The 17,197-nt window shown below is 36.7% G+C and overlaps 1 protein-coding gene across 1 annotated transcript in view; it reads right to left on the bottom strand.

Moving 5' to 3' along the window:
• Positions 1–17,197, bottom strand: part of LOC150082376 (sodium-independent sulfate anion transporter-like) — a 183,716-nt gene that overhangs the window by 39,303 nt on the left and 127,216 nt on the right. The window contains exons 12-13 of the mRNA XM_090380497.1: positions 14,828–14,883; positions 2,663–2,803 (exon numbers count right to left, since the gene is read on the bottom strand). Of these exons, the coding sequence (XP_090236623.1) occupies positions 2,663–2,803; positions 14,828–14,883 (197 nt within the window). The remainder of the gene's footprint in view (positions 1–2,662; positions 2,804–14,827; positions 14,884–17,197) is intronic.

The raw sequence follows: 17,197 nt of genomic DNA, 5'->3' as shown, positions 1-17,197 counted from the left end.
ATATGGGAAACAGCAACCCCAGAGCAACGTATCAACTCTGTGGTACTCCACAGACAGTGGTAGAGAATGAAAGGGACCTGGGGGTGGTTATGCAGGCAGATATGAAGTTCTCTGAGCAGTGCAGACGGGTTGCAAGAGTAGCCCATGGTGTATTGTCAATGATATATAGGAATTTTTCTAGCAGGGAAAATAGGTGATTATTCCCTTGTATAAGGCAATGGTCAGGCCACACCTAGAGTACTGTATACAGGTCTGGAGGCCTCATTTCAAGAAGGAGGTAGAGCTGCTGAAGCGAGTGCGCAGAGAAGGGCAACAAGATTAGTGAATGGAACAAAGGGGTGCTCTTACGAAGAAAGGCTTAAGTTTTGCAAATTACAGTGTCTGGAGACTAGGCACCAGCAAGGTGATCTGATAGAGGTGTATAAAGCCTTGAATGGTTTGAGCATGCTCAACGCTGATGGGATTCCTCCTCTTGCTCAGAATAATCACCTGAGAGGGCATAAATTCAAATTGAGGAAAGACAGATGTAGGATTGTTTGTTTGTTGTTTGATTTTTAGGAGCATTAGCAACTAAGGCCATATTGCTCTGGGAAATGCGGTGGTCAGTCTCTGACCTTTCCGCATCTTCCGTATTTGGTGGTGATGGGCTCGAACCCCGGTCTAATCAAGAAGCATGTGCTACGCACTGCTGCTCCTTCCCACCTGGCTATGGAGGTGGCTCACATATGTAGGATAGATGTCCAAAAATTTGCCTTTAGCCAGCGGGTGGTTGGTTGGTGAAACAGGCTTTCATCCCTTGTCGTGGAAGTTGATAGCCTAAACAAATTTAAGGCTCAGCTGGACAGGTATTTCGAACGAACAGAGGGGAAGTGGAAGTGTTTTTTTTTTTTTTTTTTTGGCTGATGCTGCATAAGCTTGCTTTCTTGCATCAAATGCCTCTACTAATACTAATGTTAACATGTGGCTTCAGTTCGTGCTTCTCGTTCAGCAGCATCAGAATTAGCCTTTCACGCCGTTAACGAAAAACACTTTTTTATTTAGCAAGGCCAAAATACCTAGTGTTCAACGTAATTACACGCGACTATTAACTGCAGAAACCGTAGAAATTAAATTACATGAAAATTCTGTTAATGTTCGGCGGCCATATTTGATCTCCAATTCGTAGGCTTTTACGCGCATGCGTAAAGACTATTATAGAAAGTAGAAAGGTGAAAAGTATAAATAAAGTTATTAAAACTTACTGATTTAGCTGGGGTTGTAACGCCCAACCTTACAGCTTGTACTGTAGGCAAAATGCAGGTGAAAAAATATGCAAGTCAACAGGCCTAGAAATGAAACCAAAAGTATAATAAGAAAGGGAACAATACCTGCAGTTTTCAAGTAGTACATAGCAGAAGGAGGACAGCGGGAAAATAAAGTACACATATATAGTACAGCAGATGAATGTATCTAAAGCAAAACTATATTAGTGACTGAACTATAGGGTAAATCAATTTATAGCAGCATAATGGACTTAATACAGAGCTGTGAAGAAGAGAAAATAGATGTAAAGGAAAATCGAATGAAAGTTTGAATTAAAATTTAAATGAAGGCAAATTGCCCAGTTTGAAATTTAAACAAAGTAAAAGAAAGGGTAATCTTAAGACGAAAGAATAAAGTAGGGTTTTGACAACTTACTGTAGGATCAGACAGGAGTGTAGTGAATGCAGGGCTGTATCGGAGACTAAAGAAGTTAGCCGATAGTTCTGTGTATATTTATATCAGTTGAAGTAACCCCGAGTATGGGGAAGGTGTGAATTGGTCAAAGTGAGCCATGCCACATATACATAATTTTTCATTGTGCTTTTTGAATTTATTTAATTTTTCTTCTACTGACATGGACAAATATAGAAATGCAGTTCCTGATACATAGGTGTAGTCCCCTGATGAAATAACTAACCAGGTATCAATATTTACTTCTGCTGACATCAGACTTTGCATTTTTGCCTTCTCTGTATTCAACCTATAACTAAATTTGATGACAGCTTTACCAACTTTATGGCGCCTCCGTAGCCAGGTGGGAAGGAGCAGCAGTGCGTAGCACACACTTCTTGATTAGACCGGGGTTCGAGCCCGTCACCACCAAATACGGAGGATGTGGAAAGGTCAGGGAATGACCACCGCATATCCCGGAGCAATATGGCCTTAGTTGCTAATGCTCCTAAAAACCAAATAACAAACAAACAAACCAACTTTATTTTGTTTAATTGTTTGGTATTAATAATTTTACTTTACAGTTTCTTCACCTCCAAATTGGCTTTGCAATTCAGCCCATAATTTTCTTAATTCATCATAAATTTTAGGATATTAACATTCTTTTGCCTTTTTCAAATATACATTATTTTTTTTCTACTACCCTTATTCTTCTAGTCCTTGGCACTTTGTGTAATTTTCACCTCCATCTATGCAAACTTTATCAGTCTTATCTATTCCTACATATTATATACTTTTGCATCCTTTACTGCTGCTTTGAGAGTTTTGGTGCATTTGTCATACCTTGCTAATCCATTTTGTTTTTTTATTTTTCCATCAACTGTAATTATTACCTCAAATTGCATTTAATATATTATATATATGAAATAAGTACACAATTGAAGAAAGAAAGAATATAAATATTCCTTACTGTTTGTATTCCACATGACAAAAACATCCTTATAATGGACCATACTTAATACAGCAACAATTATGAGAGCAGAAAGGCAGGGTTTTGGGATATAATGAAAAAATGGAGCAAGTATTCCCAGGGCTAACAGCACAAGACTACCTATAAAACAAACAAGTTTTCAAATGTAAATTACCTCAGATATATTATTGCAACTCACAACACAGGGATTGGATGCAAAAACAATTCTGATATTATTATTATTTATTATAATTATTTATTAAGAACTATTTCTCTAAGGAAAGTACTATTGCCAGTATAACAGCGTCAATCTCAGGCAATTGTTCATTTAGGGAACACTTATGGCAATAACAACTTACAAGTAATATATCTTATCCAATTTTAAACTTGGAGTCCAATGCATAGGTGGAATGTTCACACATGACAATATCACAGATGTATCAAAAATAAATAAAATTAATATACAGTATAAAATACAGTAAGCTCTCATTATAACATATCTGCTCATCACTTTAATGCTCTTATCTTCTGCTTCTGTAGTCAATACTGAGAAATCCCATGAATTTAATAGTCTCTAGTATTCCTGTTTAAAATAATTTCCTGCTTTTATTATTATTATTTTTTATTTATTATTTTTTTTTAAGATTCCAGGAAGGAATATACCCAGATATAGCCCTCCTTAATCTTGACTTTTGATTTCAGGAAAGGAATAATTGAGACTAAATTTTAGCATTAGCATTAGTAGAGGCATATGATGCAAGAAAGCAAGCTTATTCAGCATCAGCCAATAAAAAAAAAAAAAACAACCACTACTCCCATTTCACCCCTCCGTTCGTTCGAAATACCTGTCCAGCTGAGCCTTAAATTTATTTAGGCTATCAACTTCAACAACAAGCGATGGGAGTCTATTCCACAAACCAACTGCCCGCTGGCTAAAGGCAAATTTCCGCACATCTATCCGACATCCGATTTCTCAATTTGAATTTATGCCCTCTCAGGTGATTATTCTGAGCAAGAGGAAGAATCCCATCGGCATTGAGCATGCGCAAGCCATTCAAAGCCTTATACACCTCTATCAGATCACCTCACCTCGCCGATGCCTAGTCTCCAGGCTCTGTAATTTGCAAAACTTAAGCCTTTCTTCGTAAGAGCAACCCTTTGTTCCATTCACTAATCTTGTTGCCCTTCTCTGTACTCGTTCCAGCAGCTCTACATCCTTCTTGAAATGAGGCCTCCAGACCTGTATACAGTACTCAAGGTGTGGCCTGACCAATGCCTTATACAAGGGAATAATCACATCCCTGTCCCTGCTAGAAAAATTCCTGTATATCATTGACAGGACACCATGAGCTACTCTTGCAGCTCGTCTGCACTGCTCAGAGAACTTCATATCTGCCTGCACAATTACCCCAGGTCCTTTTCATTCTCTACCACTGTCAGCGTAGTACCACAGAGTTGATACGTTGATCTGGGGTTACTGTTTCCCATATGTAGTACTTTACATTTGTCAATGTTAAACTTCATTTGCCACCTCTCAGCCCATCTGCTCAACCTTTCCAGATCCTGTTGCAGCAGCATAGTATCAGTAGTGTCCTTAACAGCCTTTCTAAGATCCAAATATATAATATCAAAGTTATTCCCTGCATCCAGTTCTTTTGTGACTACATCATAGTTGTTGTTGTTGTTATTTGGAGCATTAGCAACTAAGGCCATATTGCTCCGGGAATATGCGGTGGTCATTCCCTGACCTTTCCGCGTCCTCCGTATTTGGTGGTGACGGGCTCGAACCCCGGTCTAATCAAGAAGCGTGTGTTACGCACTGCTGCACATCATAGTATCCAATCAAATTGGTCAGACAAGACCTGCCCTTAACAAAACCATGCTGTGTCTGAGCTATAACTGAATTCTTGTCCAGATGATCCTGCAGTGCTTCTTTAACCAGTGCCTCCATTAATTTTCCTGGAACCGAAGTTAAACTAACAGGTCTATAATTACTTGTGTCAGCCTTTGATCCTCCTTTGTGAATTGGGGTTACATTTGCACATCTCCAGTCCATGGGTACCTCCCCTGAGTCCAAAGAAGCTCTCATAATTATGGCTAGGGGTTTGCTTACTTCCTTTGCTGCCTCCTTTAATATAACTGGATAGATCCCATCCACCCCAGGTGCCTTTTTTATGTTTATCCTCAACAATCTCTCCTCCACTTTCCTCTCAGTTATTACAAAATCATCCAGCTTACTGCCAATGTTTACTTCACCTACGACATTCTCCTTCCTGAATAACTCCTCATGTGTGAATGTAGATGCAAAATACTTGTTTAGATTGTTAGCCACCTGAGCTGGATCCTCAACTGTTGAACCATCAACATCCAGTGGACCAATCTGATTCATCCCTTTCCTTCTTGAGTTTAAATAGGTAAAGAACTCTTTTCTGTTTTTCTTTGCGTCCATTGCCAAGGATTTCTCATAATCTGCCTTTGCCTGCCTAATCTCCTTTGTGACTTGGTTACAGACCAACTTATATCTATCATAGGCTTCCATGTCACCCATTAATTTGTATGTATCCCATGCATTTTTCTTCTCTGCCATATATCTCATTAGTTCATCTGACAACCATTTAGGCCTGAACCTTGAACAATATTTCTTGGTTGGTATGTAAAGCCTGGTAGCTTCCAAGATTAGTTCCTTGAATGCTTCCCATTTTGAATTTGCTGTTGGTAACATCATCAGTTGGTCCCACTGTATAGAATTTAAATACTGTCTCAGACCATCATAGTCGCCTTTACGAAAGCAAAAACCCTTCCCTTTACCTCTGATGGTAGTTACCTCCTTGAGTAAATCCCACTTCAGCACACTGTGATCACTGCCACCCAGTGGTTCCTTTATCTGCAGATTCCTAATGCATGAAGAATCACTACTGATAATCAGATCAAGAGTATTACTCCCTCTAGTTGCCTCCCGAACATGCTGGTGTAGAAAACAATCATCCAATAAATCCACAAAAGCCCTGCTAGTGTGTGAGTGACCAACCCACAAATTCCAGTCAATATCTGGGAAATTAAAATCCCCCATTATAAGACTCTCTGATTTACTGGCCCATTCTATTTCCCTGTACAGTATCTTATTATACTCATCAGAATCATTAGGCCTATAGCACACTCCTACTCTCAATTTTGATTTACCTATGCTTATGTCACACCAAACTGACTCGACACTGCCCTGTCCATCAATGTCGACTGGCTTCACTTCCTTGGATTTTATGTGTTTTTTAACTAATAGCATAACCCCTCCTCCCCTCCTGTCCTGTCTATCCTTTCTATACACATTGTACTCCCCAAATTCCAGTTCTGCATTCCTTATATCTGTGTGACACCACGTCTCTGATATCCCAACAATATCTGCCTTTGATGTTTTGAGCAATACCTCAAATTCATCAAATTTATTTACTAAACTCCTAGCATTGGTGTACAGGCAAGTATACATGCACCTGTTTCTATTCTTAGCTACCCTAACACAACCCATGTGTTTACTTGTACCGCAATGATTTCCAGCAGTCTCTGAAATATCCTGCATCTTATTTTCCAGGCTTCTGCTCATTCCAATAGAAGCAGTGCAAGAATCTCTTTCACCTCTGCCAGTGGCTACTGTTAATCCATTAGTCTTTGTCTCCCCCCAAGCTAGCAGTTTTCCGACCCACCTAACACTGCCTCGATAGCATCAGCAAATATTCTTGCACCCTTTCTATTTAAGTGTATCCCATCCCTGTAGAAGCAATCTCTCCTGTTAACAAGTACATTCCAGGTTGAAAAAAATTCTACCCCTTGAGCCTTGCACAATCTTTCCAGGGCCGAATTGATCGACAAGGCTCTCATCATATACTCCCTCCTATCGTGTCTGGGCAGAATTGCAGACACTTTCAAATTCAACCCTACTTCACGGCTTTTTTTTCAACAGTGACCTGTACTTGTTAAGTAATTCCGCTGGTCTCCTACTCTTAATATCATTAGTGCCAACGTGTACAACTATATCACCTTTTGTGCCCTTAAAAGATGATATCTGCTCTACAACGTCATCAACCTTTGCCCCTGGCAGACATACCCTGGTCCTGTTCCACCTATCCTTTTTACAAAGCATGTTCCCCGTTTCCCTGATAATAGAGTCACCAACAACTACTAGTTCCTATGGGACCAGCGCATTCTGCCTTGGGGGCTGCCTCTGTGTTGCAAGATGACCAAGTGCAAGCTCTGGCGTTGATGTGGGCAGTTGAGAGCTTGATGGGCCCCTCAATTTATTTCCTTCGAGGGCATCCACCCTGTCCTTCAAGGTCTCATATAGGCCCACAACAACGCCGAGTTGTCGCCTAATTTCCTTGCACTCCTTGCATCGTGCACACACAAAGACATCCCCCATGGCAGTATCATGTCCCGTACTCGATTGCTCCGCAAACATCAAGCAAACAGTGCATCTTAAAAGGCTGTGATTCAGAGGGCAACTGCCCCCCCCCCCCCCAGTTCTCCCCTGAGTCACAGCACTCCCATTAGCTTGAGCCTTTTGCTTTGCTGCTCTGGTCTGAGTCATGATTTCGATTTAAATGTCAATAAAATTACAATTCCAGAACAAAATTAAAACCTTAAACTTGTATCTTAACACAGTTATAGCGCTATATTTATTTTTCAGTATCGAGTGTTATCTACGAGTTCCCTTTATATAACTTCCGTATCAAGTATGTATTAATTATTTGTTACGTTTGTACTCTAAGTCGTTATATATATATATATATATAGTTAAAAGTACAATTTAATTGACAATGAAGTTTAACAAGATTAATAGATCTACTGATTAATTGACAATATTATATTATGCACTATACTATACAAAGCTAATGCTATCGAATTCCGGATATGCTGTATCGCGTTTCAGTAACGAGTGTTATCTACGAAATCCCTTTATATAACTTCCGTATCAAGTTATGTATTAATTATTTATTTTTACTAATTATTTATGTTCCGTAACCTAAGTGGTTATATATATAGTTAAAAGTACAATTTAATTGCCAATGAAGTTCGACAAGATTAATAGATTTTACAGATTAATTTTCACGTAATAATGGCGGCTGTTTATGAACGGTAAACACGTGGATTTGATACCCTTTCCGATACTAAGTAATACCTACAAATCTCTATCTAAGTTACTTTAACTTTAAGTACCGTAAATAGGAATATAAAGCTACTCTAGAAATAAGTTAATATGTCAATTTAAACTAATAAAGCAGAAAATAAATCAGAAAAAACTTCTCTGTTCCACGAGCGGCAGAATGGCACGTCCGCACAGGAAACTCTCGTCCTCAAACTATAATATAATATATATAATAAGATACTGTACAGGGAAATTCTAGGAATCGTTTATGGTGCAAGTTATTTACTTCACAGAAATCATTTCCAGTACAAGTTGAAGTTTATTTCATATTTAGCTTAAAGCTTTGAAAGTAGAAAGGCCACTTTTTACTACTCAATGTTCAGTGATTTGTTATATTCATTTGTACACCTCAGAAATTTTGAAATTCACTCTTCATCTACTTTCCTTGCTAGTAATCAGTCTTTTTTGTGTGAAAGTGTTATTGGTATGAGATTAATGGCATATTGACAACTATGGCAATAATATGCCATGCAAGTGCATGTTCAACACTGCATCAATAAATTTCATTAATGACAGCATTATCATTATGCTTATACAATATTTTTGAATACATCTTTATAATTTATTGTAAAAATAACTAAATGCACAAGGCATAATACATTAAGAGTTAAGAGTTTATTATCTATATAATGTCAGTGTAGATTCACCATAGACAATTCTTAAGAAACTAAATATAGTTTCTTAAGAGTTGTCTATGGTGAATCTACACCGACATTATATAGATAATAAAATATTGTGTATTTATAATATACAATATATTATCAAGTTCATAGTACTCAAGATGTTTAGTTCAATTTAATAAAATTGTTTCAAAACACTGAAAAAAAAATAATAAATAAATAAAATAAAACTGAAAATGTTATTTATCAAAATATTGTATATTCACACAATAACACACATTTTATCATGGCCAACACACTGGTTGCCACTTTCCATGCTTTCAATATTCTTTAGGGCCACTTTCACTGGATCCACTGTTTCATTTCTCTTTCATTTATAGTAAGACCCTTACATGGTTTTATTGGCTTGGACATGGTAAGTAAACTTAACATTTGGTTTTTAACTTTAGATTTTATCTCATTCATTCTCCGTCAGTCAATGATAATCAATGCATAGGTGTACATTTTGTAATATACATAAAATTTTTATAAAATTAAAAACTTTATACTAATAATTAACCTTTAGGCCTATAAATATACTGGTATCGCTGTACTGCAGATTACCACAGAAACAGGAAGCCCTTTTTGATAGTTTTTCCCTTTCAATTCATTTTACCCTGAAAAAAGTCACTCAGATTGTAGGCATGCAACAATAAAGCTATTTTGTATATTATCTTGTGTGTGTATATATATTCTTTAACAATCAAACTTAATTTATCTATATGTACTCCATAAATTTAACTAGGTATGTCTTGCACTTATTCACTACTTTTCACCAATACTAATACATGTAATTTAACATAAGATACTATATATATACAGGCAACCCCTGTATAACATGGTACTTCTACAACACAGTTTCGCTCTAACACGATTGATAAATTGCGGAAATCCTCGCACAACACGGTATTAATACACCAATGAGCCAAAACATTATGACTACCTGCCTAATATGATGTTGTCTTCAGATGGAAAAGGCAGTCCACTGCCTTTCCCATCTGAAGAATGAGAGCAACAATGATTAATGGAGCTCAGTATCAGGTGTTTTTTATACCATGTCCCGACCCTCGCACGCACTGTAGTTAACCTGCAGTTGCTTCAATTTGCATAGCGACTCTCTGGTCATAATGTTTTGGCTCATCGGTGTATAACATGGGTAGAGAAATGCGAGAAACCTGGCATACCACGATATTTTTGAGCTTTTGTGCAGGGGAGACCCTGCTATTATGTTGGATGTAATTTTTCAACATTTCCATTCTTTTTGGTGAATCCCTGCTGTTGACTTGCTAGTTGTTATGCAAAAAAACAAAAAAATTGGTAAATCCCCATGTTAGGTTCTGTGCTATTGAACTTGTGGAAAAATCTAGATTTCAAAGTTTTATTACTATTGGATAACATGCCAGGCCATCCAAAAGATTTAAGTCATCCAAATGTTGAAGTAATGTTCCTACAACCTAATACAACTTATTTAATTCAGCCATTAGATCAAGGCATTATATCTACCTATAAAACTCATTACATCAGAAAATCGTTACAATGGATTATGGAAAAAATTGATTCTGAATTAACTGAAGTGATGGAGGCGTGGAAACATTTTTCAATTGTGGACTGTATCGGCTTTATAGCTCAAAGAAGCAAAAACGTCAACATTAAATGCATGTTGGAAAAATGTATAGCCAGTCAGTTCATTTAGAAAATATGGTCGAACCATCAGAAAATGGAATCTGTGTGATAGTAGAACTTACTAAGTAGGTAGGAATGGAAGGTTCTGATTATATAACTACTGAAGCCCTCGTGGGTAGCACAGTTGTTAGAATCGCCGTTCTCGCCCCCCCTCATCAGATGGATAAAACCTGAGTTCAAATCCCATTGATTAAGGAATTTTTATGGGTCTCTTTCACAACAAGGCTGAATTAGTCACAGTGAGGGTAGCATTGTTTTCTCCCGAAAACTCTTTGCTTTTTCATCCAGCAAAACAGAAAATTGATCTCAGAATACACACAATTTATAGACAATATACACAGAGCAACATGGCCTTAGTCTGTAATGCCCCTAAAAAAAAAAAAGATGATTTCTGAAGGCGTTCAAGAATTACTGGTAGAAAAAGAGGCTAGCGAAGCAGATTTGGTGGAAATGGCATTGGAGGTAAGCCAAATCAATTCAGAAGATGACAATGCAGATAAATTCTGAACTTGCAAATTTTACACTAAAAAGCATACAGGAAGGCATAAATTAGACAAGAAATTAGAATCTTATAATACAGCTCCTTCGACTGAAAGGAGCTCAAAGTTCAAAAGGGAGCTTCAAAAATGCTTAATTCCATATGATGAAATTTACAAAGATCTATCAAGCAAATGCAAACAAACTCAGATTACTGATTTTTTTAAAGAGAGCAGAAGATACACGAAATCTAGAATGGCGTATTTTTGTTAGTTTTTAGAACATCATCTCCCCCCCCTCCTTTTGTACTGGTTCTTAGTCCCACATAACAGTTTCGCACTACATGAGATTTTATAGGAACCTAACTAACGTGTTATATGAGGGTTACCTGTACATATAAACTATATCTCAAAGCCACACCATGCTTGAGAATCTTACATAAGAATACATGCACACGCACAAACTGTCAAAAGCTATCAATACTGCATTAAAATTACATTTAATTTACGAATTTCTTTTTTCCATACAAGTTGTATGAAAAAAAGAAATAATAACTGCCAGATTTCTATTTATCCAATTTTAATGAAATTTGGGATGGCTAAATAAATCTTGCTAAAAGAATAAAATATAAAACTTCATGGAACTCATTCTTCAGGTAGTTGTGTTATTGCAGGCAGTTGACATAGCATGGACAATAGGTACTTAGCATATATGAGACAAGCAGTAAAGTTCAAGATTGGTGCTGTTAGTCATGTTTCATTAGTTGAGTTTTAAAATAAACACAAATAATACGTTATAGTCCAAACTTCCTCCAACAGATAGTGGTAGAGAGATTGCAAGTAACAATAAGTTTTGTTACTAGCATTAATGTTCTTTGTCACAATTTTACAATAGAGCAATGAGCAAATATCATTTGCTTTAAACTGGGAAAATCTGCAACAGAAACATAATGAAAGGTTAAACTGTTTATGATCATTAAATGTTAAGTCAAGTCATACCAGTGTGTTTGAACAGTATAAGCAGTTCAAAGATAGACATTAGCATTAGTAGAAGCACACGATGCAAGAAAGCAAGCTTATGCAGCATAGGCCAAATTTTGCAGCATCAGCTAAATGTTGCAGCAGCATACTGTCATTAGTGTTGTAGGTGATTTCACCCCTCCATTCGTTCCAAATACCTGTTCAGCTCAGCCTTAAATTTATTTAGGCTATCAACTTCCACCACAAAAGATGGAAGTCTGTTCCACCAATCAACTACCCGCTGACTAAAGGCAAACTTCTACACATCTATTCTACAACTGTCTTTCCTCAATTTGAATTTATGCCCTCTCAGGTGATTATTCTGAATAAGAGGTAGAATTCCATCAGCATTGATATAAAACCATTCAAGGCTTTATATATCTCAATCAGATCACCTCGCAGGTGTCTAGTCTCCAAACACTGTAATCTGCAAAACTTAAGCCTTTCTTCATAAGAGCAACCCTTTGTTCCATTCACTAATCTTGTTGCCCTTCTCTGTACTCGTTCCAACAGCTTTACGTACTTCTTAAAATGAGGCCCCCAGACCTGTATACAGTACTCAAGGTGTGGCCTGACCATCGCCTTATACAAGGGGATAATCCCCTCCTTATCCCTTCTACAAAAATTCCTCTATATCATTGACAAGACACCATGAGCTACTCTTGCAGACCATCTGCACTGCTCAGAAAACTTCATATCCGCCTGCACAATTACCCCCATGTCCTTTTCATCTCTACCACTGTCAGTGTAGTATCACAGAGTTGATACGTTACTTTGGGGTTACTGCTTCCCATATGTAGTACTTTACATTTGTCAATATTAAACTTCATTTGCCACCTCTCAGCCCATCTGCTCAACTTTTCCAGATCCTGTTCCAGCAGCATACTGTCGTTAATGTCATTAACAACCCTGCCACCCTTCGTATCGTCTGCAAACTTGGACATTAAGCCTGTTATACCATCATCAATATCATTTATAATTACAGAAAACAACAATGAACCCAACACTGAACCCTGAGGGAATCCACTAATAACATTAGTCCACGAAGAGCAGTGTCCATTGATTACCACTGTCTTCTCCCACTCAACCATCCCTTTATCTATAGCAGCAATTTGCCTCCAATGGTGCACTGCTCTAATTTGTGCAGCAGTCTTCCACGTGCAACATGAGGACGTTCCCAAGAAATAGGCATATGTCAACATCTAAAAATGAAGATAGAGCTACAAAAGTTCAGGCCATTTTGGCAAGAGATCATTATTTCACCCTCAGAATGATGGATGATGAGTTAGACATGGAGGAGACTATTCATCAAATTCAGCAAGAAGATTTAGGGAAAAGGATGGTCTGTGCAAAATTTGTGCTGCACAGGTTCACTAATGGGCAGAAGCAACAAAGAGTGTCATCGTGCAAAGACTTCATCTAGACTTGTCAAGACAATTCGTTTCCTGGACTGTATTGTCACTGGACATGAGTTTGGATACTTCAGTATGACCAAGGGACAAAGCGTCAGAGCATGAAATGGACTCTAAAATCATCACCAAGGCCCAAAATGTGTTGTTTACAGAAGTCCATGGTCATGACCATGCTGATCATATTTATCAACACAGGCATGATTCACAAGGAATTTTACCTGAAGGAGAAAAATTAATGCTGCATTCTACATACAGCCACTTTAAAGACTATCGAAGTGAATATCCAAACTAAGGCCACAATTTCAAGAGAAAGGCAGCTGGTTCTTGTTGCACAGAAATGCCCCTGCACAAGCTATTTGTACAATTGTGAAGATATTTCTGATGAAACACGGCATGGAAGTTGTGCAGATCAACCATACACCCTACTCTCCTGATCTAACACCAGCAGACTTCCTCTTTCCCAAGGTGAAAATTGCCCTCAAAGGAAAGAGATTTCAGGAAGTTGAGGACAACAAAGAAAATGTAACTGTGAAACTCAACATCATCTCTTTGGATGCTTTCACCGGCTCTTTTCAGAAACTTTTAGAATGGTGTAATAAGCACATTCAGTCAAGTGGTCATTACTTTGAATAAATATAAAACCATTTTTGAGCTCCTTCACTTTGTGTTCTCTTTATTGCACCAGTCCAGGAACTTTATTGGCACACACCCCATACATATATGTAAGTGAACATGCCTAAACATTGGTGGAGAATATTCCACAGAGACTAGAAGCTGTCAAAAAGGCTAAAAGTTTCAGTACACATTATTTTTCCCATAAACAAAGAATCTGTAAATACACAGATGTCCAGCTATCAATGATAGGACAACTGTACATAACTCACACTTTTAACATTAGCACAAATATTTCAGGTTTAATTAATTGTGTACGTAGTAGATTTATTGGATATAATGACAACTGATGGAGTTTTGTAACAGAAGCATTTTTGGTTTTGCTTTACATTTACATCCTAGCCTTTTTTTTAACTTTACTTTTACATCTTAGCTTTTTTGCTTTACTTTTACACATTAGCCTTAATAATAAAAACAGTTATTAAACATATTTCATCTAAACATCATTCTTTCCTACAACACTTTTTTAGATAGAAAACACTTTCATTATTCCCAAAACTAAAACATGACATGAAAGGAAAATCATTTAAGTTGATTCAAGAAATCAGAATTTTATAATGAGGTGTCTCACATTGGCCTTAGAAGATCTGGAAAATAAATAATCTTTTGAAAAATGGCATATTGCAATATACTCTCAGCATTTATATATATTTTTGATAAATATGATGAGTTTCATTCTCATGCTCTATCTGTGGAAGGTCAAAGGCCAAAAAAAGAGTTAGATTAATTAACCAGTGCAGAACTCACACGAGTTATCTGGTTGCATGGAAAAACACTTCCTGATTTGTAGCTGAATATTACCTCAGTTATCCTCTCTACCCATAACCTCCCAAACAGAGTAATAACAGAGTAAAAATAATAGTTGATCAGCAACTCAAATATAAGTAGAAATTTTCATATGAAGCATCATGAATATTAAAGATCAATAAATATTTAAAATAAAATGTTCATTTATTAAAAATATCTCGATATTCATTCTAATGAAAGAATTCAGCTTAGTCTCAACATGTGTTTAAACTTATAAACAAGTTATAAACAAGTTAATATACCTGTTACTATTCCACCTGCTGGAGTTCTAACGCCACTGCTGTGATTAATAGCAGTTCTAAAATAAAAATAAATAAACAAAATGATTAAACCAAAAAAAGTGAAAATTATATAAGATCAGAACAAGTAAAGTTTTAAATGTTTAGGATATAAAGAAATTTTAAGAGGCAATAAAGTTTCACAGTATTTTTCTTATATAATTACTAAAGGATATTATGTGGAAATTTACAAAGCATTTTAAATTTTGTACTTAAATTTATAGTAGCAAAATTTTAGTTTTTATTGAAACAAATTAGAAAATACAAAACCCTTTGACCCAATATACTCAATTATTAAAACAGGACACATTTTGGCTCCTCTATGTAACCCTTCTCCTTACTAAAACAGTACAGAGTGGACGCCTTCAACTATACTCTGGTATGGTTGGAGGCATCCACTCTCACAACCATTAGCCTTTGTTTTGGCCAGAAAGAGTTCCATAGAGAACACCACACCAGGCCTATAAAGTTCTAGTGAATTATGGAATCAAGTCAAGGACTGTGTGCATCACAGTACGTTTCTATAAAACTAAACACCTGGGCCACCTTTGAAGATGACCTCATTCACTTTCAAAAATCTTCATATTTAAATTATTTTTTATTTTAAAAAATGTGATGCAATGTGTTAAAAGTTAGACAATAAAAACAAAGTTTGTACAACAGAGATGTTCTCATGTATCTATAAGAAAATAAGACCTGTTAATGCCTGTCATGCAAGGTGATGCTGAATGAAAAGGATGGTGGAACAATTTAAGTAGAGATGATTATCAGTAGTAGCAAAATTATGTAAAGAGGCAGGCTTAGATGGCATCATCCAATGGTAGTGGGAAAAGAGTACTATCCACATTGTTTGGCCATCCCTTCTAATACTTTGTCCAATCCTTTTAATTTACTCAAACTACCCACCTCGACAACGCCAGATGGAAGCTGGTTTCAACAATCAATTATTCTCCAGCTGAGAGCAAATTTATGTTCAGCTACCCTGCATTAAATTTAATTTAACTTGGAAAAGGATGGTTGTATTTCATCCAAGAAAGAATAAAGATGCCATATGCATTATAGTTTACTCAACCATTTAAAGTCTTTAAACACTTCAATCAGGCCTCCTCACAGATGCCTAGTTTCACTGAAGAGGTCACTGTGAGTTACCTTGCCTATCTAAAAATTGTACCACGTAAACTTGACAAATGCTGTATTTTTCAACTATCATTCCTTAAATTTTTTGTTCCAGTGGCTTTAATTTCCTGCTCCCCACCACCAACAGTAAAAACTTTGTTCGGATTAAATACAAAAAATTGCATTTTCCAATAGTGACTAACTTATTATTTGGTTGTTTTTTTTTTTAGGCGCATTAGCAACTAAGGCCATATTGCTCCGGGGAATATGCAGTGGTCATTCCCTGACCTTTCCGCATCCTCCGTATTTGGTGGTGATGGGCTCGAACCCCAGTCTAATCAAGAAGCGTGTGCTACGCACTGTTGCTCCTTCCCACCTGGCTATGGAGGTGCCAGTGACTAACTTATCTAGTGCTCAAAAAGGTCTTTAATAGTTTTTGCCTTCACTAATGGGAATACATCACTGTAGTCCAGAAATGGAAAATGAATACCTTTCCAAATAGAAAGCAAACAACTTTACCTGCCAATACATAGAGGAAAACATGAAAAACTTGATAAATAAATTTGACTGCAAATTACGTCATCAGCCATAACTTAAGGGTTCAATAAAACCTTATATTGTTATGTGATTATAAATGATTTGAAATGAGAAAATTTAAAATGAAATGAGTTTGGTTAAATAAACAACAGAAAATAACAAAATTGGAACTGACAGGCAAAAGGCCATACCAAGGTATTTGGTTTAGGTTATATCAGAGTAATGTTGACAACACAGGTTACATAAAAATTAGATAGCTTAAGTGAACTAGAAAAGATTAATTTGGAAGAGAGGGAGCAGGGGTTTTTGCTGCACTAGCCGAAAATAAATAAAGTCACTGTACATGTTGGTTGTAGCCTCTTTTTTCTGTAAACAGCAATGAGCTAAGTATAGAAATAGTTTGCTACTTGTAAATAGATCTCATACTGCAGAAGTACTTCACCAGTAGTTGGACTGCTATCGCACTACTCTAAATAAAAGACATTGCTCCAATGGAAAAGTATATTGCCTTTTATTTACAGTAAAAACCACTACCCAGACCTAAATTTCAATCCATTTTGGGTTCACAATGGCAGGCAGGCAGGAAATGTCAAGACCTGAACAACTCAATGATGATATATATCCATAACATACAAAATGCAAAGATAGTGAAGTAAGTAAAGGTGGCTATTAAGTCTAGGA

The sequence above is a fragment of the Mastigoproctus giganteus genome, chromosome 8 (assembly GCF_048544385.1).
Source record: "Mastigoproctus giganteus isolate SK-2022 chromosome 8, ASM4854438v1, whole genome shotgun sequence".
Classification (NCBI taxonomy): domain Eukaryota; kingdom Metazoa; phylum Arthropoda; class Arachnida; order Uropygi; family Thelyphonidae; genus Mastigoproctus; species Mastigoproctus giganteus.
This window is presented reverse-complemented; position numbering and strand designations above follow the sequence as displayed.